The sequence below is a fragment of the Gopherus flavomarginatus genome, chromosome 2 (genome assembly GCF_025201925.1).
Source record: "Gopherus flavomarginatus isolate rGopFla2 chromosome 2, rGopFla2.mat.asm, whole genome shotgun sequence".
In the NCBI taxonomy this organism is placed as follows: Eukaryota; Metazoa; Chordata; order Testudines; family Testudinidae; genus Gopherus; species Gopherus flavomarginatus.
The window spans coordinates 12,077,594-12,102,392 of NC_066618.1; the positions used below are offsets into that span (position 1 = coordinate 12,077,594).

The following is a 24,799-nucleotide window of genomic DNA, read 5'->3' on the forward strand; positions in this document are numbered from 1 at the left end:
TGCAGCAATAAATAAAACATGTATTAATAACATATATTACCAATACTACTTATTACAAAGCAGCAAATTTGTGCCAAGTCACCAAACAAGTTTTGTATTAGAACATATGACACCAATACTCCTGGGACAGAGAAACAGCTGGAGATCCTATGAACCAGGAAAATATATTAAATTGTGTGCACAATATCCAAATATTGATTTCACCCCAAAGGGTTTCAAGGAACATTTTTTGCAATTAAGCTATTTAGAATAATTATTTCTGGGTAGAAAGGAGCTTGGGGGTTTGGAGACATAAATGATTAGATGACAATGCACCAGAATGGATATCTACACCAAATAAACTATCAAGAATGGGATGCTAGGGGGGAAACGCATGCAATTATAATATTACTGGAATGTGTAGGCACTGAAAGGAAATAATTCTTCAGAAATCTAACACTAAACCATTTTTATCATAGAGAAGTTGAAACCTCTGTCACAATTATTATTTACATAGGGCCATAGGGGATCTGGTATGTTACATGAGGTAAACAAGTTGCAAAAGTAATACTTTGGCTTTGAATGTGTTGTTATGTCTCCTACTGGCTGGAATAAAGTCCACTATATACCCATAGCTGATGGCGTTATTCCTATAGTTCAAATGACAGTGGGCTGTGCTAACACTCCAGGGTACTATCTCCACTGGGGTGCATGGCGTCTGTATGTCTGAGGCCACAAGTATATTTCACTGTGGGAGAACATCTTGCTTACAATGTCATCTGAAAGTGAGAACAGGCATTCACATGGCATTGTTGTAAATATCTAGCAACACCGGCTACATGCCTGTGGCGTTAAAGAGTCATATGTCTCTTCATGCTTCAACCACCATTCCAGAGGACAGGCTGATAACAGGTTCTGCTCAATAATGATCCAAAGCAGCGCAGACCGACGCATGTTCATTTTCATCATCAAAGTCAGATGCTATCAAGATTTCTTTTTTGGTGGTTCAGGTTTTGTAGTTTCCTTATCGGGTGTTGATCTTTTATGACTTCTGAAAGTATTCGCCACACCTAGTCCCTCTCAGATTTTGGAAGGCACTTCAGATTCTTAAACCTCGGGTCGAGTGCTGTAGCTATCTTTAGAAATCTCACATAGGTTCCTTCTTTGCGTTTTGTCAAATCTGCAGTGAAAGTGTTCTTAAAACAAACGTGCTGGGTCATCATGCGAGGCTGCGATAACATGAAATATATGGCAGAATGTGGGTAAAACAGCAGGAGACATACAATTCTCCTCCAAGGAGTTGAGTCACACATTTAATTAATGCATTTTTTTTAACGAGCGTCATCAGCATAAAAGCATGTCCTCTCTAATAGTGGCCAAAGCCTTGTTGCCGGCACAGATAGTGCCCAAGGCCAAGCAACAGCGGGGTGGTCCGTCGCCCGGTGTGCCGCGCCAATAAAAACACCGGGGTGGAGAAGCAAGCCAAGTTTATTTGAGATCTCAAAGTGGTGCAAGGAGACGAACGCCTCAAATCATGCACACCTAACACAAGCAGTTTCCTCCTTTTATATCTCAGTTGCTTTTTGAGAACTTTTTCTTGCGGACTAGCTGATCTCTCACTCTCCCCTCCCTTCCCATCCAACTGCAGTATCTTTTCTCACTCAGTCTTTTGTCTTTCCCCTTCCTCCCCCCTCTCCGCTGCTGAGACATGTATACTGTATCTTAAAACGGCCTTGAGCGTGCTTTAGCCTAGCTTCAATGTATTACAGCAGAGAACTGACTGTTACAACCGAAAACTAACTGCTAACACTACATTTTTGCAGCTATTAGTACATTAGGTTACACAAAGTGTCTAACATGGAGGAACATTGATTCATTGAGGCCTGAGCAGGAGGGCTTCATCGGCACTCGTGATCTTCCACCCTCCCAAGTTACCTAGGGTTATGCCTAGTGATACCAACAGCCTGAAGGAGCATATGATGTTTAGCATATAAATACCTTGCAGTGTCGGCTACAAACATGCCATGCAAACGCCTGTTCTCACTTTCAGGTGACATTATAAATAAGAAACAGCAAAATCATCTCCCATAAGGGTAGACAAACTTGTTTGTCTTAGCAATTAAGCATCCCCCAGATCCGGCACCCCGAGTCCCCTCCCGCACCACAACCCCTTGCCCTGAGCCTCCTCCCACACTCTAACTCCCTCCCAGAGCCCATGGCCACACCCCGTTCCGCATCCCAGCCCCCTGCCCCGAGCCCTCTCCTGCACCCAAATTGACTCACAGATCCCACGCCCCAGCACCCAAACTCCCTCTCTCTCAGTTAACTGGAATTTTTCACTTACCAGCACCCCCGTTTCCCTTAACATGCTGGATAAAAAAGCTTTTACTGTATTAGCTACAGTCAAGTCATCTGGTACAGAGGCTTGTTTCAACAATAGATTACATACTACAGTAAGTATTTGATATTTGAGTTCCTTCAGAACTCTTGGGTCAATACCGTCTGGTCCTGGCAACATCACAGTTTAATTCATCAGTTTGTTGTAAAACCTCTTCTATTGACACATCAGCGTGAGACAGTACTACAGACTTGTCACCCAAAAAGAATAGCTCTGATGTGGGAATCTCCCCCACATTCTCTGCAGTGAAGACTGATACAAAGAATTCATTTCACGTCTCTGCAATGTCCTTGTCTTCTTTGAGGACTCCTTCCAGGGGCATGGATCAGCGTTCACGTTGCGCTCCCCGTCAGTATCCAGCCCAGGTCGGGGAAGCTAATGATCCAACCAGTGGACCAAATTTGGTGATGAATCCTGGTCGCGTGCCACCTGAGACATGTTGTGTATACACTAAGAAGTGCTTCTTTAGCACCTTTGTTGTCCAGTGACCCCACTGCCTGTATGGTAGGCTTCCTGCTTCTGATGTACTTTAAACAATTCTTATAGTTGGTTTTTGTGTCTTTAGCAAGTTGCTTCTCAAATTCTTTCTTGTCCTGCCTTATTATATTTAACCTGCCAGACTCTGTGCTCCTTTGATTATCCTCACTAGGTTTTGACTTCCAAATTTTAAAAGATGCCTTTTGCCTCTCAGGGCATCCATTATTTCACCGTTTAGCCATGGTGGCATTCTTTTGGTCCTCTGATTGTTTTTCCTGGTTTGGGATATACATTTAGTTTGAGCCTCTCTTACGGTGTTTTTAAATAGTCCCCATGCTGCTTACAGGTATTTAACCCTTCTGATGGCTCCTTCTAATTTCCATCAAACAAACAACCTCATTTTTGCATAGTTCCCTTTTTTAAAGTTAAATGTATTTTTCCCCCTTACATGGATGATAAATTTAATACATTATGGCCGCTATTACCACGCGATTCAGCTATACTCACCTCTTGGACCAGATCCTGTGCTCTACTAAGGACTAAACCAAGAATTGCCTCTCCTCTGGTGGGTTCCAGGACTAGCTGCACCAAGAAGCAATCATTATCAGTGTCTATAAATTTTATTTCTGTATTATGACCAGAGGTGACATGTACCCAGTCAACATGAGGGAACTTGAAATCACCCATTATTGTTGTGCTTTCTGCTTTTGTGGCCCCTCTAATCTCCTTGAGCATTTCACAATCATTGTTACCCTGCTGGTCAGGTGTTCAGTAGTATATTCCTACTGCTATACTCTTTTTATTCAAACATGGAATTTCTTCCTGTAGAAATTCTGTGGCACGGATTGTTTCATTTAAGATTTTTGCCTCATTTTACTCTATGCTTTCTTTTACATATAGGGCCATTCATGTACCAACATGACCTACTCTCATTCCCATACATTTCATACTTTGGTATTACCATTTCCCACTGGTTATCCTCATTCCTTCAAATTTCCATGATGCCTATTATATCAAAATCCTCATTTACTGCCAGGCACTCCTGTTCACCCATCTTAGTATTTAGACTTCTTACATTTGTATATAAGCACTTTGTACATTTTGTCACTACTCAGTTGCTTGCCTTATGTTGTTGTTTTTTATGAAAGACTCTGATGTGCTGAATGAAATGAAGGAGCTTCCTCTCTCCATGCCTCTTTTTGGGGCAGAGTGACTTTGTGTTTGGAAGCTGTTGGTTTTTGGGGAGGTTTAAAGTGTCACTCAGGTACATATGGTCTTCTATGTGAGGGAAGTATCAGAGGGGTAGCCGTGTTAGTCTGGATCTGTAAAAGCAGCAAAGAATCCTGTGGCACCTTATAGACTAACAGACGTTTTGGAGCATGAGCTTTCGTGGGTGAATACCCACTTCGTCAGATGACTCTTTGCTGCTTTTATGTGAGGGAAGTACAGTATCAGACAGCCACTGGATCACAGTTGCAGGGCATTTCTGAAAAGAATTCCCACCATTCTCATTCCTTATTGTTCCAGCTTATCACAAAGCCTTATATTGACAGTACTAAACTTTAAAATACTTATGTATAAAATGGCCTACATAAGAGGCAGTATCATTCCCCCACCACGTTGTGTGGTTCAGTTGGTTGTAGCCATGTTGGTCCCAGGATATTAGACGGACAAGATGGATGAGGTAATATCTTTTATTGGATCAGCTTCTGTTGGTGAGAGAGACAAGCTCTATAGCCAAAAAAGAGCTCTGTGTGGCTCGAAAGTTTTTCTCTCTCACCAACAGAAGTTGGTCCAATAAAAGATATTCCCTCACTCACCTTTGCCCCCTTGTGTCAGACATTTTGATTTGTGGCTATAGCAGATCAGGGTTAGAGATGAAAAATGCTACAGGCAGGAATACATTGTTAATCTGTTACCAATAGGGAAAGAAACATGCCCACCCCAGTCAACACTCACTAGAGATTATATCCTCTGTGGTAGTTTGTTTTCTTTCATTTGTGAAAGTTAATATTGGGGCTGGTTTGGATTCTGTGCCAACTCTAAGTTGGTTACACAGTAGGATCCCTCACAATTCATTTCAGAACTTCCAAATAGGATGGTAAGAAGAAGGCGCATGAATGAATTATGAGATCTCAAGCTACTAACTGTGCTGGGGTAGTGATGCAGGATTCGTAATTTGGTATTGCCTTTCATAGAATCATAGAACTGGAAGGGACTTTGAGAGGTCATCTAGTCCAGTCCCCTGCACTCATGGCATGACTAAGTATTATCTAGACCATCCCTGACAGGTGTCTGTCCAACCGGCCCTTAAAAATCCCCAATGATGGAGATATCACTACCTCCCTAGGAAATTTATTCCAGTGCTTAACCACCCTGACAGTTAGGAATTTTTTCCTAATGTCCATCCTAAACCACCCTTGTTGCAATTTAAGCCCATTGCTTCTTGTCCTATCCTTAGAGGTTAAGAAAAACAATTTGTCTCCCTCCTCCTTGTAACAATCTTTTATGTACTTGAAAACTGTTATCATGTCCCCTCTCAGGGGGACTTCTCTTCTCCTGTCTAAACAAATCCAATTTTTAAATCTTCCCTCAAAGGTCATGTTTTCTTGACCTTTGATCATTTTTGTTGCTTTTCTCTGGATTTTCTCCAATTTGTCCACATCTTTCCTGAAATGTGGCACCCAGAACTGAACACAATACTCCAGTTTCTGAAAGTCTGTCTAATTTCTGCATGAATAACCTATGCAATAATAGTAATCAATACTAATTTATTTATTAAGCATGTGCATAGTCATCTAGCCAAGCGATTGCATCTTCAGTGGCGTGATGCAGTTCTTCTAGGCCACCGTTGAACCTAGTCAGTAGACATTCCTCGACAATGTGCATCATCGTCTGTGTTGTGCTGCAGCAGCACAAAGGGCTGTCCTGAACGCCCCAGTGGTACTGGTTGGCTGCACAGTGACCTTGCCCACTTCAGAACCTGTTAGCAGGGACCACTGGCGATGGGACAGGTCAAAACCAGGTGGGCAGATTGTAGGGTCGGTGACAAGGGACTGGTTGGGGATTTTAACAGATATCACTCCTCTTGCCAGGGTGTTTCCACTCTCATATTCTGGCATGGCAGATGAGATCATAATGGGCAACATGATGGCAAACATGCAGCTGGTGGTGGGTTTAAAAGGTTATTGTGCAGCGGCAGGCTTTAGTTGGTGCGTACTTTCTCCAGTTACTTGCCAGTTACTTGTCTGATCTGAGGAAGAGCAATATTGCTCAGAACTGGGAGCCAAGGGAGTGGGGTCGGATGCAGGGATCCAGAGATGATACGCATGGTGGCATGTAACTGCATATCTACCAGTTTGGTATGTGACGATCAACTCCAAACTGGTGCGCAGGACTCTGCCACCAAATACGAGGTGGCAAGAGCTGACGTCCGCAAAGTTGGAGCACGGGCACCCAATGATGAACCTGCCAGTTTGCTAAGAAGATTGCTGAATACTAACAATTATTTATTTTCAGTATAGTGATGTCCAGAGACCCCAACTGAGGTCAGGGCCCCTTTGTGCTAGGCGCTGTATAGACATGTAGGAAAGACAGTCCCCTGCTTCAAAGAGCCTACAGTCTAAAAAGACAAGACAGACAAACGATAGGAGAAAAAAATAGCTCTAGTGTACAAATGGGGAAATTAGGCACTGAGAGTTGAAGTGAGTTGCTCAAGGACACACAGAATGTTTGTGGCAGAGCTGGGAACTGGACCTTGACCTCCTGAGTAACAGCCTCCTGCCTTAGCCAGAAAATCATTCTCATTATGCTAACCTGGCTCCTCGCAGTCACAAAAGGAGAGGGATGGAACAAGTCCTGGCCGGCTCAGATCAATGAGCATTGGGGGGTAATGTCACAGGACAAAGGCATTGGACAAGACAAGTGGGGCATCAAGTCTGATGTCTTTGACGCATACATGGTTGGGGGAATTGGAACACTGAAAACTAGACCAGACCAAGCAAAATGGAGCACAAAATATTTTTGTGTTTGGCTAAAGGTTATTTTTATGTATTTTTAATTGACAAAATGTTTTTGATGGAAATTTTTTGCCCATCTATAATACAATCGTTAAGTTGCCATATAGATGTCTGTAAATCCTTTCTCCCCTTTTTCCTTCCCTTCCCATCTCCTTGTTACCATTTTGCCAATGAAAAAGGAGGAGGAAAGAAAGAAAGCCGAATTGCCACTGCGGGCAGCTGAATATAGAAGCTGTCGCTGAATTGCTGCCGCCGTGGAAACATGCGTGCCGCCCTAACGGCACACGGACTGCCCTTGCCGTCCGGCAGCAATTCGGCGCACTGCTTGGGGTGGCAAAAATACACAGGCTGCCACCCCTTGCAGATTGCCACCCCAAGCACCTGCTTGGGATGCTGGTGCCTGGAGCCGGCCCTGGACGTCTGAGATCTATCAGTGGATCTTATAAGGAACTTATCCCTTTGTTACCTACAGCCACATTCCCGTGTGCAGAGTTTTAAGGCTTTTGGCATTTTGCAATCCGTGAATGGACTATTATCTGTGATTCACTTCTAGCTATTAATGAGCATCACAGCTGAGTTGCTGGTTTAAAGATGTTCTTTGAAACACATCCCTTTTTCCCATGCTGGGTGGCACATTTCAAGGACTATAGTGTGACAAGTGTATATGGGGCAAGTGGGACACTATTCATAACAAATTGGGCAGGAGGTAACTGACATTGAAAAGACTGGTAGCCTCATGAATGATGCACGTTAAGTGAGCATTATGTGAGATATCAAAATGCTACTCTTGGGAATTCAGATGAATTTTCCATGCAATAATGTTAGCAGAGTTAGCCCTTTGGGAAGGTTAAGATGCACAGGTGACCTCATTGATCATGCTTGGGCTTATCTAGCTATTATGTGAATACCTAAAGTGAACAGATTAACTAGATCTTTAATTTTTGGAGGGTAAAACTGGCTTCCAGTTGGTTATAAAGATCAACTCTGTGATTTGACTTGAATCTAGATTCTTGACGTTCATGACCACATAAGTCCTTAGGGATAAAAATGCTCATAAATTCACATCACCAAGATGTGCTTCATCAGTGAAAAGACAGATTTGTTCTGCCTCTTGCGTGTGGTGCCTGAAAACCTCCCCACTTTCACAACCATATTAGGGGGCCGAGTGAAATCCTAGTCCTTATGCTTGTGACAGTGCAAAAAATGTGCAGAACCAGCCTCCGTGGTGTAGTATGATGCGTGGGACAAGAGAAAGAGGGTCAGGTTTCCAGAGAGACCTCCTTAGGTGTGACACCAGGTCTCAAGATTCAAGAAGGCAAATTTGGACCAAGCTGCTAGCAGACAAACATGGGATTCTCAGCCATTAACTACATCACTCATCGCTACCAAAACTGGCAGAATTAGCCACCCCAAAAGGAGCATGGAGGAGGCAGGGCCAAAGCCCCATCTCTCTCCCCTTACATGGAGGGAGGGATGGCTCAGTGGTTTGAGCATTGGCCTGCTTAAACCCAGGATTATGAGTTCAATTCTTGAGGAGGCTCTATAGGGATCTGGGGCAAAAACAATTAGTTGGGGATGGGTCCTGCTTTGAGAAGGGGGTTGGGCTAGATGATCTCCTGAAGTCCCTTCCAACCCTGATATTCTATGATATACTGAGCAGGGTGGGTAACTTCCCTTGCATACCTGAGAAACATTGTGCTTCCAAGACAACACCTTCCTGAGCCCCCATTGGAGTGTGTGTGGGGGTCTCTTAGCCACCCCCATTGCAAGCCAATGCCTAAAAGGCAAAGGCTTGACTTTAGTGTCCAATTTCCTTTGGAAAACAATCCATGTGGTATGCTCCTGAGGGCACAGGTGATCTGATTATTGTCCTCCCGCAATCTCATTATTATCACGATCTAAGAAGAGTCATATAAGGCCTGTATGGCCTTCCTGAGCTGTTGTTTGATCATTGCTTCCCCCAGCCACTACAAACTGAATGTTGCTGCCAGCAGAAAGAGGTAAGAATTTTGGTCTCACCACACTCTGCCACTGCACACGTGGTTTAGGGAGACAGGACTGTCTAGTGGCTAGAGCAGAGTGGGGGGCTAGGAGCCGCTAATCCTATGTTCTGTTCCCAACTCTGCCGCTGACTGGCTGGCTGACCTTAGACTAGTCACAGGCCAAAAAGTACAAACGTAGGTGCCTGAGGTTAGACACCTAAATCCATATTTAGGCACCGAAGTAAATGCCTAGTAAGTAAGTGGCCAGATTTTTCAGCACCTATAGCTCCTATTGATGTTACTGGACTCACAAACATCCACAAAACTAGCTTGTCATCTTTCAAATCCCTTCATAAACCTCCTTTGTTCGACGCCTACAAAAAACTTGGTGATGGTTAGGCAGCTGGTGTGCTGAAATCACTGCCCATGACGCTAACCAGGACTGTCTCATTGTTTCCTTGTGCTCCCTTGTCTATCTGTCTGTATCCATCTGTTGTCTCTTGTCTAATATTTGGGTCGCAGGCTGTCTGGGGCAGGGACTGTCATAGTCATAGAGTTCCTGGCCAGAAGAGACCAACAGATCATGTAGTCTGACCTCCTGTTTTTCACAGGCCATCAACACCACCCGCCCACTAAATCCAACAATCAAAATTAGTCCAAAGTAGTACATCCTGCAGGAGACTAAACTCGTGTGTGCCACATGCAGAGGTTCAGGTGCACAAATACCTGAGGCCACTGCAATGGTAATGGAATTGATTAAGTAAGGTAGACCCAGATGCTCCTGGTAAGCAACCTGTGCTCCATGCTGTAAAGGAAGGTGAAACACACACACCCCACTCACCCACCCCATCGTGGTCACTACCAATTTGACCTGGTGGACAATTCCTTCCTGACCCCACACATGGCGGTCAGTTTGACCCTGAGCATGTGAGCAAGAAACAACCAGCCAAATACCCGAGACAGAGACTTTTCGGTACCATCTCAGATCACCAGTCCACCCCACCAGTGCCCTATCCCTAGCTGTGGCCATCTCTGATGCTTCAGAGGATGCCTTTTTGTTCGGTGCTTGTATTACACCTAGCACAACGGTCCTGGTCCATCACTGAGGTTTCTAGCTACCACAACAATAACCACTGAATCCACTGGAGTCTGTGGGTTGAACCAGTGTAAAGCTTGTATAAGTGAGATCGAAATCAGGAAAACTGTATTTTGTGGCTGGCTGAAAACTTTCTAAAGTGGAGCACTATAAACACTTTGCACTGATATTTTGGGAAGATTTGTTGTTTAATATTTTACTTTTCAGGTACATCCTGTATGAGGTCACTGCAGCATTGTCCTTGGTCTCTTACTCTGAATCCAAATACTGCAGTGCTTGCAGTCCCTTAATATGTATGAAAACGTATGGACTTGGCTACACTCGAAACTCCAAAGCGCTGCCGCGGGCGAGCTCCCGTGGCAGCGCTTTGAAGTGCGAGTGTGGTCGCAGCGCCAGCGCTGGGAGAGAGCTCTCCCAGCGCTGCAGGTACTCAACCTCCCTGAGGGGATTAGCTTGCAGCGCTGGGAGCTGCGCTTCCAGCGCTGGGACGGTGTTTACACTGGCGCTTTACAGCGCTGTAACTTGCTGCGCTCAGAGGGGTGTTTTTTCACACCCCTGAGCAAGAAAGTTGCAGCGCTGTAAAGCCCCAGTGTAGCCAAGGCCTATCAGGCCTGATTTCTAGGTGTTTCCAGATCTGCATCAAGCTCAGACATGATACTCCTGCAGAAAGCAGGCTTGTGAAGGGAAGGAAGAGTTTACAGGATTAGAAAATAGCTCTGTAGCCTCCCATCCAGATTCCTGACTAGTTCCTGGCATCCCAGCTGGCTGGAATGGTTCTGTTTGTTGGGGGTTGGATGGCGTGAGAGGGTTGGACCAGCATGGCCTCAGGAAGAACTCATGGCCTCACAGTCGGTTTCACAAACTCTTGTCAGATGGCACCTACTTCTGCTGTCCAAAAGTGACTAGACTCCATATGCACTGATATTATGTGGGAAATCCCAGCCCCATTGAAGTCAGTGGCTAAACTCCCATTGACTTCAGGAGGATCAGACTCACTGTAAAAGACTATTGATGTCTCTTCTCTGTATATCTCATTTTTTAACTCCAATTTTAGCTCATTGCTCTTTTCCTTTCCCTTTTCCAGATAAATTTTGTATTTCTATTTAACATTGTTAGGATTTTAATGACAAAACTGAGAGCTTCAACCACTTCAGAAACAATACAATACAGGTAAGTTGGTGAATGCTTTTCACAATTGTTATAAGAAATGTTTTGACCTCCTCTATGCAGTATGTACACTGTGGGGTTTTATTAATTAGACACCTAAAACACTGCATACTCCACCGCTTGCCCCGACGTTCTGCCTTTGTGTTTTAGGGTTGTGCACCTAGGCTTGGTAACTATATCTCCTTATACTTTAGGCATGCCCCGCTAGAGCACAATATCATTGTTCATGGAGCAGGTTATTTTCAGGGTTTTTTTTTTAAAATGCATCTACAGAAATTTGCATACATTGTTGCACCCATTCCAGTTATGTGCATGGATGAAATCAGGTGCACCCAGCTGGGATTTATATGCAGATAGATATGCGCTGTTGCATCTCCTGACTTGTTTACATGCTTCAGGGTGCTCATGTGCCTCTACTGTACATATGCAAAGGTACCTATTTCAGAATTTGGCCCAATGTCACGAGCTAGGTCAGTCTGGTGTAAAAGTAATACATCAAGAAGGCCACTTTTTCCTCTCCAGTAAAATATGATTGGTTCATGGGAGGAGAGCATTTAACTACCGGTTTCAAAATATATTACAATAGCTATACAAATGACATTTTTCTGTAATCCACTAAAATGAGGTCTAGAATATTTATGGATCTTAGTTGACTGATGAGTGTAGAAATGCGCAACCTGTACCAAATTGCCTCTTCGCTTATGCACACAATTTTGTGGGTGCATGTAATAATACTTTGACTGCCAAATAAATAGCTGATGTGCAGGCACAAATTCAGATCCCTTTTCTGCATTCCAAAATTTCCAGCGAAGGCAGTAGGCATTTGCGGGGAAACAAGGAGTACAGCATTGGGTCATAGTCTTGAGCCCACGGATCAAGTAGGTAGACACAGAGATGTTTCTGTTCATGCCCACAGATTACTGTACATCCACATACAAGGGGCAATGTAGAGACCGTAAGCACCTTGCTGAAAATGCTGACTTGAACACCTTCTAAGACTGGACCTTTAGAGTACAGAATGAGATCTCGTATGGTTATGCAGGTCTCCCAAGCTCTGCAGGGGTTTTATGGCAGACACAACTGGGACTCCCAAAGTCACCTGTCACTGCTGTGTGAAATCTCAGGTTCCCAAGCTGAGCGCTGAACCCTGAAGTCTGTAAACTGGCCTGCTTGTGTCTTGAAAGGGAGCTTTGCCTGAGTAATGTGGCTTTAGTGTCTGGTCCACTGCTTTCCTTTGACTTCTGTCCTTGAAACATGGTTTCAGGGTAAGCTGTGAGATTAATGCACTGGCCTGATGCTCTTGCTTCGATTCCCCTCTGCACATTCACTGAGAAATGAAACCCATGGTAGAAAAAAATTTTGTTCTCCCTGCTCATGTCTCATGCAATGGTTCCAAAACCAAAAGGGGAGAAAGACTGAGATCTCCACTCCTTGCTTTCCCTGGGGTGAAGGGTGGGGCATGTAAAAACTTTCCCAGCCAGCTTAACTGGCTTTATCGCTGCACAAGTGGTGATGATCTGATTTTTGTCACAAACTGTTTTCAAGAAGCTGCAAAGCTGCTTCTGCACATGCTGAATAAAAAGCCATTTACATTTCATGCAAGCCTCATGCAGTGCACCGGGGTCCCTCATGTTTCACCTGATCTTTTAAACTTCACAGTAGTAATGTCATAACAGAACTGCCCTTTTTAAACGGTTAGGCAGCTGTGGATTGAGACCACTGCCTAGCATGCTGACCAGCATTGTTTCCTTGTGCTCCCTGTCTGTCTGTAGAGAGAGAACTGGGCTAAGATTCAAGAGACCTGGGTGCTATGCCTGGCCTGCTGGGTGACTTTGGACTAGTCACCTTGCTGCTTTGTGCCTCCGTTTCCCCATCTGTAAAATAGAGAGAATGATACTGCCTCTGTAAAGCACGTTGAGATGTACTGGTGACAAGCACTATGTAAGAGCTAGGTACTATGATTATTACGGGCCTGTTGTCTCTTTTCTTACACTTGGAACTTCGGCAGCAGGGATTGTCTTTTTCTTCTGTGTTTTTACAGCACCCAGTGGGGTCCTGCTCCATAACTGGAGCTCCTACATGCTACTGCAATCAGTGTTGGATTAACAAATTTGCCGCCGATAGGCCCACAAAAAATTGCCCCCCCCCACGCTAACTCACCTCCGCTCCCCTGCAGCAAGCCTGGGAGGGAGGGGGGAGAAGGGGAGTTGTGGCACACTCAGGGGATGACGGAGGTGGAGTGAAGGTGAGCTGGGGCAGGGAGCGGTTCCCTGCCCCCCCAAAAAAGTTACTCCCCGCGCCCGCTGGCCCCAGGTCACCTCCGCTATCCCCCGAGCGCGCCGATACTCACTTCTCCCTCCCTCCCAGCGCTTTCGCGCAGCAAGCCTGGGAGAGAGGGGGGAGAAGGGGAGTTGCAGTGCACACAGGAGATGGCAGCGGTGGAGCGGAGGTGAGCTGGGGTGGGGAGCATTTCCTGCCCCCCCGGGTTACTCCCCGCGCCCAGGGGCCCCAGCTCACCTCTGCTCCACCTCCTCCGAGTGCCGCTAGTCACCTCTCCCTACCTCCCAGCGCTTTCGTGCAGCAAGCCTGGGAGGAAGGAGGGAAGCGCAGCGCACCTGGGGGACGAGGCCAGCCGGGGATTTGGGGAAGGGGCGGAGTTGGGGAGGGGGCATGAGCGGATTTGCCGCCCCTGCAAATTTACCACCCTAGGCCTAGGCCTTGTTGGCCTAGGCGATAATACGCCGCTGACTGCAATACAAGTAATATCTAATAGTATTGCCCCAATAGTCACTTAAGCTTGAAGAATACACCATATTCATATTGTTTATTGGTATTGTGGTAGCATCTAGAGGCCCTAGCCAGCTGCATTGTGCTAGATGCTGCACAAACATACACCAAAGAGACAGCCCCTGTCCCAATGTGCTTACAGTCAAAGTATAAGATGATAAAGAACCGACGGATACAACAAACAGGTAGGAGCAGAAGGTGCCAGCGGGAGGATACTGGATGGGCATGCGAGCTGCCTGTACTGGAAGGAAATCACTCACTAGACCCGAAAAGAATCTCAGGGTGTTCACTGTGCTCAGGCTTTTAGCTAGTGCGACTGAGAAAGTGGGTCAGAGAGTGTCTAGAGAGAGAACGCAATGGAGGTAATGAATGTTTCCAGCTGGCCCGCGTGTCACTGCAGAGCTGCGCTGGGTTCAGAATGCAGTGTTAGCTGGCAGGGATGGCCAGCATGATCAAAAGCCTTTCCCAGAGCGCCTCTCCCAAGGGTTTGTGGCCAGGAGTCTGAGTCACATCGGTTAACAGCAGCAGCAGCAGACAGAGAAGCCACATGGTATTTCAGAACCTGGTGCAGTGGCAGTTGTTCTTTCCCATTCCCCCTGCCCTCTGCTCACCCTGCACTGCCAGTAATTGGGATAGACAGTTAACTTCTTGCGTGCTAGATCAGAGTAGGGGCTCAGCACCCTGTTACATGCAAGGATTTCTATTTCCCTTCCTTTTCACTGAGAAATGGCCATGGGTTATTCTTTATTTTCTTCTCATTCTTTTTTCTTGTGCGTAATGACAAGCATTTCCTTGAGGTGACGGAGCAATGCCATCTGCCTGTCCTCCTCTTACATTATTATCCTTTTGCCTTCTGTTTATCTCCAGTTCATTTATGAGGACCTTCACGACACATAGGAATGCCATGCTGGTTAAGTGCTAGTTTGACTCACAACAGCAAATAGAAGGATTTTACCTGTCTCCTGGCAGACAATAATCCATCATCTGTCCATATCAATTGGAATCCCAGGGCAAGATTAGATGTTAACCCATATTTTCAACCCACTGTTATCTAGCTTTCCCCAGTTTAGCCCAAATGTTCCTGAAATCAATGAGTAGAAGGATGATTTTAATCCTTATTTCAGGAATTTTAGGGAGATGGGGGCCAAATTCCTCGCTGGCATAGAGGAGGTGAGAGGGGAAATGGTCTTGTGATTAGGCACTCAACTGGGGCTTCCTGGTTGTGCTGGGCAAGTGGGCAAGTCACTTAATCTCTCCATGCCTCGGTCTCCCTGCTGTTAGAGGGGATAATACCAGCTTCCTACCCCTTAGGGGTGCCCTAAGGATAAATACATTAATGACTGTGAGGTGCTCACATACCATGCCGACAGGAGCTGTGTAAGAGTGTGCATAGCCAGCACAAGTCACCAGGGCTTGTCTATGTTACCCACTGGATCAACGGTCAGCTATCGATCCAGCGGGGGTCAATTTATCGCATCTAGTCTAGATCCGATAAATCGACCGCTGAGCGCTCTCCTGTCGACTCCGGTACTCCACCAGGGTGAGAGGTACAGGCAGAGTCGATGGGAGAGCTTCAGCCATAGATTTACCGCAGTGAAGACACCACGGTAAGTAGATCTAAGTACGTCAACTTCAGCTATGGTTTTTCACGTAGCTGAAGTTGCATAACTTAGATCGATTCCCTCCTCCCCCCAGTATAGACCTGAACTCAGTTGTTTAAATACAGCTGATAGGGAAAGACACTAGTTGCATATTGTTTTCAAAATCCCTATCAGCCATGCAAATCCAATCTGGCTGTTAAATTTACGCTCTGTAATCTCCCTTAATATTATAATTATAAATCAGTAATTTCGTGTTGCCTAATTAACTAGCAGACTGGAAATGACACGCTAATCACAGTGCAAAGTTGCTGGACTAGACTGACTGTAATTTGATCATGTCACAAAATCTCACCACCACAAATCATTTCACAGCTTATTGCCAGCTTCCTTGAATATCACAGTGGTATATTCCAGTCTGTTCTTAGACTCTGTTTAGGAATTTCTCCTAAAAATACATGTCGCTCAAAATATGGGACTGGATCCAAACCACTCCTCCCAGCAACTCCTCTAAACTTCAAAATAGTTTCAATTCAGATGTCAATCTAGGCCCATCTTTAATCGCTAGCAGTGTTGAACCCCATTGAACTCGGAACACCTGTCTAGTAAATGTAGTAGTAAGCATGAAACATACTGTAGAATAGCATGTACTTCTCTGTCGTACCTTTCAATTCATTTCACAGCGCTGAGAAGGTAAGTAGAAGCACCAATATCTATGTGGGTTTCCCATCACCACTAGGAAGAGCAGGTGTGGAGAGAAGCCAAAAACAAACCACTTCCCAGCTGCCCAAATGCCTCATCAATCTTCACCATTGCTCTCCCTGGTGGGAAACCAGACAGGAGTACAGCCTAGTGTGCATGTCTAAGGCGGGAATTGGAGAGAACTGATGAGGAGGAAAAACATGGAGGTGGCCTGGTGACAGAGTAGAGGCAGGGGGGAACTGGCTTGGAGCGGGGAATCTGGGATGTTAAGGGAGTGCTAATGATTCAGGGAGGGACTTCATGGTGAGGGTTGGAGAAGATGGGAATAACTTCTAGGAGGGGGAGGAGTGTCTATTGGGAAAAGATAGTAAGATGATACTGATCTCACATCAGTGTGACTCCAGGAAGCACTGTGGAGTCATGCCTGGTCTATGCTGGTCTCAGGCCTCCTCTATCCAGTTCTTCACTGTAATTCCCTATGGGTGAGTGGTTCTCTGAGGGTGGCATCACTCAGCCTAGTTTTCCTCTCCTAATGACTTTTCCTCTCTGCTTGCACCCTGCAGGAAGGCCGTAAAGGCTACGTTAGTCCTTCTGCCTCTTCTGGGTATTACCTACATGCTTTTCTTTGTCAACCCCGGCGAAGACGACATTTCCCAGATAGTCTTCATCTACTTCAATTCCTTCTTGCAATCTTTTCAGGTAGGAGAGAACGCTTAATCACAAGTATTGGGCACTGCTCAAGGGATCCCAAATGCTCTTGGCTGTGAAGCTTGGGGCAATGAGAACCGCTCAGTAGAAATAACTCTTGAAACAGATTGACTTAGCATGTAACCTCATTGGTGCCGCAGCTGTCTTTTGCTTTTGTCTTTGTAAAGTGCCTGGGGCTACTGGGTGCCATTGCAATACATATAATTAGTCATTTTCTTTTAATGCTTGTTTGTTTTAATGACATATGGTTGTATCGGGTATGTCGCATGTGGCAGAGACCCCCTGTTAAGTAAGCATGAGTTCACTTGATCAAGAGCTTGGTTGTACCAACCAGAGTCCTGCCCGACTTCTCGTGCAATGGCGCATGCTCTAATCTGCCCTGGAACTTGGTCCATCCCAAACTTTGTGGCTGATTGGAGCATGCACCCCTGAAGACTGTGTTTTCCTTTCACCGAAGTCAGTGGGAGTTTTGCCATAACTGTGATGGGAACAGGATCAGGTTTGAATGGGCAATGAGCAGAAGTAGTAACAGCGCTCCAGGTCCAGCACACAGACTCATCATTGAACCCTCGATTCAGGAAGGCACTTCTGCACATGCCTCATTTTAAGCACTTCACTGCAGCTGTATTAATCTTCCTGAGTAGGGGCCTAACTTCAGTATTGCAACTGATTTCCATGAGATCAGTCCCGAAAGTAGAGATACAGCCAAGAACACCAGTGCCGATAACTGGGAGCTACTGCAGAAAGGCAGGGTCTATGACTGTGGGTTCTTAAAGCTTTCGGCTATAGATGCCGATTTTATATTTGTATTTGAAGCCCAAAGTGTCACTCCAGTAACAGAAGCACAAAAGCAAAGAAGAAAAACAGCCCCTTTTAAACCATTAAAGGAGGGATTTTGTTCCTAAGCAATAAGACTCACTACATTTTTCATTGTGTAAAGTAAATTGCATATTTTACCTGGTCATGCTCGCTGCCCGCAGAAGAAATGGTCGGTTTATGACGATAACACTGCAGAGTGGTATCTGAAAGAGAGAGCAGCTGGGAAGTAGATCTGTGTTATGATGCGAGGTAGTACACCCCATTGCTGAAAGTAAAACTCAGTCATTGCACTAGACAGTATATTTCTCTCTATCACTTTTTAGAGCAAGGATCTGATTCCATACACACTGAAGTCAACGGTTTCAGCAGGAGTAGGCCATTGTCCTATAATCACTTGGATATCGCATTCCCTTTTTGATCAGAATGGGACTCTTAGTAACATGATGCTCTCGTAGAAAGAGCAACCATCATCAGCTCATTGGGACTGTAACCAACCTCTGTTCTGTGTTTGTACAAAGCCCATGTGGTGGGGTCCTGGTCCATGACTGAAGCTCCTAGGTGCTAGTGCGGTTCCAAGAAATAACAACAATAGTAGCTGAGACAGTAAACGGGATTTAAAATACTCCTTTAGAAAATGTATATTATTTGCTGTGTCCTGCATCAGGGGACTTCATGCTGCGATTGCGGGTCATCCAATAGGCGTTTTCCATTTGTAACGTCAATGGTTACATAACTATGGGTGAAATCCTGGGCCCATTGAAGTCAATGGAAGCTTTGCCATTGACTTCAGCTGGGCAAGGAATTCAACCTGTGTAGCTAGATCAGCTATCTTTAATGCATTCTTATTTATTAAGGGTAATATTTTACCACCCTGACTTAATGGAGTAGTACATCATTCCCAGCATAATCCCACCAACAGCAGTGGCAGAGGAAAGCACCACTGAACACAACCGTAGGTATGTCTTGTCAAAGTTAGAATCAGGACTCACAATTTGTCAGACCACTCTGTTTTATTAGCACAGCGCTCTGCCAATAACATTCAGAATATGTGAGCGGCCATGCAAGGCCAAAACAGTCTTATTTATACAGATAAAAGAGCGGGAATCAGACAAAGGAACAAAGAAAGCAAAACTGTAAAATTCACCTGGGGCACAGCATGCATATCCTACTTCCTTACTAACTCTTTATGGATCTGAGGCTAATACTTCACCAATTGCCCTTAAATGGTGCAATTGTTCTATGTGAATGTCTGTATTCCTGACACCTGGATTGCAGCATTCCAACAGTTTTTCTTAAAGGTACAGACAGCATTTCTTTAATCCTTTCTATTTTCACAATATAATTCATTCTACTTTCACAATCCCTCCTTTTGGTCAAGCACACGCCATGACCAACAATTACTGGGTTCCACAAATTAACCGTTCCTTATCTTTTTGTTCATCAGTGATATTCAAAATCATCATATTAGCACTCTGTTTTGGGGCAGCCATCTGGGTGACACAATTCTGGATACAACAGATTAACTGAAAGCATACAAAAATCACTAAGATTTCAAACAGGATAGTTAGGGCTCCCTGAAACAACCAGTTTCCTATGCCAGAGAAATTGAACAGGTTACTTAGCCACTTCCATAAAGAACTCAGCTCTTCATGAGGAAGATATGCGATTTGTTCTAAGTGGCTGTAGCGATCTATTACCTTATTGGTATTGTATAAACATACAACATTGTTTTCCAGTGAGAGCACAGGTCCCTCCTTTGGCCGTGAGCACTATGTCCAATGCCTGACGGTTCTGGAGAGCCACCTGTCCGATCGCCTCTGTTTCCTTGGCCAGGGCTCTTAAACTTTCTCTGGTTTTATTTGCCATTATTTAACTACTTAGGAGCCTTTTTGCCTGGTGTATTGCTCCCCCAAGTGGGGTAAAGGAACTGCCAATAGCCTCTTCCCAGGTGTCATTACTGTTCCATATTGTGTTAAACAGACAAGGTCCTCCAGTGAGGTCTGGGGAATTGAGTGGGATAGCCAGGACAGGAACACCAGTTTGAGAGTGGGCTGGGATGTGGCTGCAGACCCAGCATTTAGAAATAATAAGGATCTGAGCTATCCACACTTGCTGTTGGATAAAAGAATTGTCATTGTGTGCACCCCAGACCTTAAGATACCAGCAGCCGAGGAACAGGCGCTACCAGAGCTGCATGTTGGAGGCAAGGCCCTTCTGGTTCTGACAACCTCAACTGAGGGAACTGCACTCACAGTTTTATGTCCACCAGGCAGCAGGCGCTTGGCTCACTACTGCTTCTTCTTGGGCCTTGCTTTATGTAGTCATCTGCTTCTGGCAACCCTTACGAGAGCGTAGATTGTAAGGTATTGCAGGCTGTTCCTCTACGTCTTCTTCTGGAGTCAAAAAAATTGACTCTGCGTGGTCCTGAGGTGGTGGTTGGTTCACTGGGGGTGGTGCATTCTTACACTGCGAAGCATGTATCCACTCTGAGATGCCAGACAGTTTAACAGCCGTCCCTTGACTCTGGCTGTAACAATGGCCTTCACACCTTATCTTTTCCTGATGCATACATTCCTCATTCACACAAATAGATTTGAGAATACAAACAGTAGTATTTTATATAGAACAAAAAAAGCATTGCAAATTAAACCTTGCTAAGTTTTACAATTGATAACTAAGACAATTTACATTGAGACCCAGGCCTTCAATGTTTCTCTAATTTACTTAACACAGACACAATAGAGAATCCTGTCTCTTACTACCTAAATCTTAAAACAAAGAGTTAGAGAGGGCCCAATTTGTAATGCATATGGGAAAACAGAATCCTATAGTCCCAGGGGGTCATTTCTTTCTGCTATTTAAAAATAGTGACTAGCAGGATGAAATCAAATTATACTTTAATTCTTATGGGATATTATAAAATCCTGCTCCTACATATCCCCCTTTTGACACTAAGATTATTAATCGCCAGTGTCACTTCTTATTTAGTCCACGTAATAGAAAATACTGGGAGGTGATTTGGGCCTGTGGCTTTAGCTTTACATACATTTGTTTTATCCACCAGCACATTTTAAACATTTCAATTAAACACATACAATGTAAAACCAAAAACAATTAGGGTAGTAATATTAGTATGCCAGTAGTTGTGGGAGACCATCCAGAAAATGTTATACCAATGGTAAGCTGTTATGCTTTTATGCAGTGGCAATTTTTAACATGTCCCCATTTGCGTGTATAATATGAACAGTTCAGTTTTCCACATTTTTGTTTGTTTTTTTTTTTTTTTTTTAGGAACCATGTTACCTTTTTACCTTTTAACAGATGATTGGTAACTGTTTGCCATTCAATGCCAAGATTGATAGAGAACTCAACTAAATCAGTGCTTACAGTAAGCTGAGACTCTTTTGGTGTTGTTGTTGTTGTGGCAAATAGTAAATGTGATTATTGGTAAACACAGTACTTACATTACATTTACATTTGTCTTCTGGTAAGTTGCTAACACTTTTTAAACACTTTTCCCCAAGAATTAACACATACACATAGTCCATTATACAGTACTTTGGATTATCTGAAAGACAAAAAGAACATTTTTCTACCCCTTTTTGGGGTGGCATTGATTATTGCTTAAAGATTCCATTCTTTTACAAATACCCTTCCTGACTGCAGGCAAAACAGAGGAATTACCCCCTTATTTTCTTGTGGTTTTTTGTTCTATAGGCAGGCCAGGTTTTAATGGCTTCTACTTTTTAAGGGTTATGCAAAAATTATTCCACTGTTTAGTTATTAAATTCATGAGGTGGTGTACCTCAAGTTTTGCCTCTTATATAGCAGACCAAGTTTGTAATCTTTTGCCTGCTGTGTTAAGCTTTAAGTTTATTTAGAGGTAATAGCTGGGAAGCATCAGTACCATATTACTTTAAAGGATTTTTTCAAAAATCATACACACTACAAGTTGTTACAGGGGTACTTACTAACATTAAAGTTATTTTAATGTTTAATATTAACAGTAACATTAGCATCAAATTTATAAAAGGTATCTTGTTATATCATGCCTTTTATGTAGGCAGTTTGTGTGCTGACCAGGTATGTTCTTTATTTGCAGCTTCTTTTGTGCTGGTAGTTCTCACCTTTGTTTATCAGTTAGGTAATTTGCATCAACACAGGCTAGGCTTTTGGATTCAAAGCCATCAGCAGAGCTCAGAGACTCTGTTTTAACACACAGGGATCTGAAAAAGAAAACACAGCCTATTGCGGCTCTTTTTGGAGCCCTAATAGGATTTTAATTCAGCAGCATGTTTCATTTGCATTTTTTTTTTTACATCCCTTTCTACAATATACGCTGCACATGTCCTACGGAAAATGCACATTCTTTCTATACTATAACTTTTCAAAAACATTAGCCATATTAATTTTTACATAAGGTATAACTTTGTTTTGTTTTTACAGAGTTTTCATGTACTTTTATTAAAGTGACAGTCTGATTACACATAGTCATTTTAAGGCTCAGTGTTTTTAACATTGCTTCTTTTTGTTTTGTGCACCTCACCTCTGCTGTTGCTTCAGAGGGTCACTGTTAACTTCTTATTCTGTCATTACAGCTCTTATCTGCTATTGTTACAAAAAAAACAAACCAAACAAACAAAAAGACTCCAGAATCTCTACCTATTCTCCTGATTCTGACTGCCCTATTGCAGCCATGACTTGGTCTTTATTTAAAAACATTTTATTTTTTGTAAAGAATCAAGTTACCCCTTAAGGGTTAAATGCTAAATCCCAAAGCCAAACAACACTAATTACCTGTGTCTTGCAAAAAGGTCTGTCAGTTTTGCAACTTTGAATCAAAGAGTCAAATGAATTTTTAGTGGCATTAAAAACAAAAACAAAATCAATTTATCTTATACCTACAAAACAGTAGTTTTACAAACCATATATGCTGGTTTAGATTCTTAGAACTTTACATATTTTCACAGACCAATAGATACATACATTTTCTTTTCCTTAACATTCCTTTACACTGCTTTGTTTTTGCATAGCTGTGTATATATATGGATTATTTACAGGCACTCTTCTGGAAAAGGGCCCATTTTCCCTTCAGAATGGCTGCAAAGAAACCAAGAATTCTCTCTCTTTAACATGGTCCTTTTTAACATTTTCCACAAAATTTAACTGCTTATTTCTCTCCAGCCTCTATAGAGTTAACTTTTACTCTCTTTCCTTAAATCACTTGTTTATGTCCCAAAATGACACCTTTATTACCTCAGAGTTCACCATTTTAAGTATTGTTCCAGGGGTTCATGCCTGCACTTACTACTTTTTTTTTACTCCTGACACTATTCCCTTAGGGCTTTCAACCTGTTTCTTTTCTGTTGCTTGCCTGCTTGTCTGGGCCCGATCCTGCTTTTTTTTCAAGGAACCGTTTGTGAATGATATTGTGGTCATTTCACAATTTTGAAAGAAATGTTTAAGGAAAGGGACCAGGAAGGGTGGGGGCTAGTTGAGGAGCTCCCCCCCCCTGCCCCCAGCCTTGCTGAATTGGTAGTGGGACACTATAAAGAATCAGTTTCTGAGGCAGACAACAAAGGGGAACAGAACAAGGGACTTTTTGTCCTTTTTACAATAAGATGGGAGTATGAAGGGGTTTGGATCGATCCGGGGTTTGGAGAACGGGGTAAAGGGGAGCGCTTGGTCTAGTGGTGGGAGAGGAGGCTTTTAATAAAGCTTTTAACTTATTATTTGAATAATTGAGAGAGGCCAGTTTTGATTTTGTCCACCTATGATTTGCCTCTTGCCACCACTGCATGAAACAATTAACCTCTCCTTTAGCAAATTTAGTTTTAGGTTGGCCGAGTTTGTCCTTTAAGACGTCCACTCAGTCTTTGTTCCAAGATTTTAACAGTGGCCACTGAGTTTTGGGATCCCCCTGAGTTAGCCTAGACCATTTTCCCAGAAATTTACAGGAGTCTGGACCCTTTTTACAGGAGTCTGGACCCATCCTAAATACATAAAATGAGCCGGCGTTCATTTAGGGAACTGTCCCGACTTAGACGTCTGTTTATCAATACAGGAGGACTTCACACACCAATCACACAAGAAGGAAATTCGGGTTCGTCAGAGCGATGCCCAGTGCAACACACAAAAGGAGCCCACAGGCTACTGCCTCAATTGCCCTTGCTTTCACACCAGGGGTTTTACCCAAAGTGCGGTGCGGCTGCAATTGTGCAGATTCCACTCACTCAGACCGCGGGGACAGGAACCCCTTGGTCAGCCGATCCCCAGACAGAGATGGCACCCAGACTCAAACACTCCACAAGAGGACAGATAGACACAGAGACAGGACAGTCCTCAGTCCGGACAAAACACAGAAATAATTACCTGACCAGATTCCTGATGTCAGATCCCAGGATCCCTACCAGAACAGAGTGGGAACCAACAGGTTCGATGGCGTAGACCTCACTGTGGCTGTAAGCCTTTCTGCTCTAGTGGGGGACCGCTTGGGCCAAATGCCCAGGTGCCGGCTGCCACGGTTATCCCACAAAAACAGTTAGGAATCACACAGCCCCAGTGAAGACGGTTGCCATCTCGGTGGAACCTCCAAATTGTCAAAGTTAGAATCAGGACTCACAATTTGTCAGACCACTCTGTTTTATTAGCACAGCGCTCTGCCAATAACATTCAGAATATGTGAGCGGCCATGCAAGGCCAAAACAGTCTTATTTATACAGATAAAAGAGCGGGAATCAGACAAAGGAACAAAGAAAGCAAAACTGTAAAATTCACCTGGGGCACAGCATGCATATCCTACTTCCTTACTAACTCTTTATGGATCTGAGGCTAATACTTCACCAATTGCCCTTAAATGGTGCAATTGTTCTATGTGAATGTCTGTATTCCTGACACCTGGATTGCAGCATTCCAACAGTTTTTCTTAAAGGTACAGACAGCATTTCTTTAATCCTTTCTATTTTCACAATATAATTCATTCTACTTTCACAGTCTACATAGCAAATGAAGGTGTGATTGCAGTGCAGGTGGGCATACCCGTGCTAGCTTTAATCTAGCTAGCACAG

At 44.0% G+C, this 24,799-nt stretch overlaps 1 protein-coding gene and 1 long non-coding RNA gene across 3 annotated transcripts in view; one reads left to right on the plus strand and one right to left on the minus strand.

Annotated features, from left to right (window-relative positions):
* Positions 1–24,799, minus strand: part of LOC127045963 (uncharacterized) — a 593,465-nt gene that overhangs the window by 407,049 nt on the left and 161,617 nt on the right. The gene's annotated exons all lie outside the window — the stretch shown is intronic.
* Positions 1–24,799, plus strand: part of CRHR2 (corticotropin releasing hormone receptor 2) — a 199,314-nt gene that overhangs the window by 151,107 nt on the left and 23,408 nt on the right. For both annotated transcript variants that reach the window (XM_050942736.1, XM_050942737.1), the window contains 2 exons: positions 11,036–11,121; positions 16,769–16,904. In XM_050942736.1, the coding sequence (XP_050798693.1) occupies positions 11,036–11,121; positions 16,769–16,904 (222 nt within the window). The remainder of the gene's footprint in view (positions 1–11,035; positions 11,122–16,768; positions 16,905–24,799) is intronic.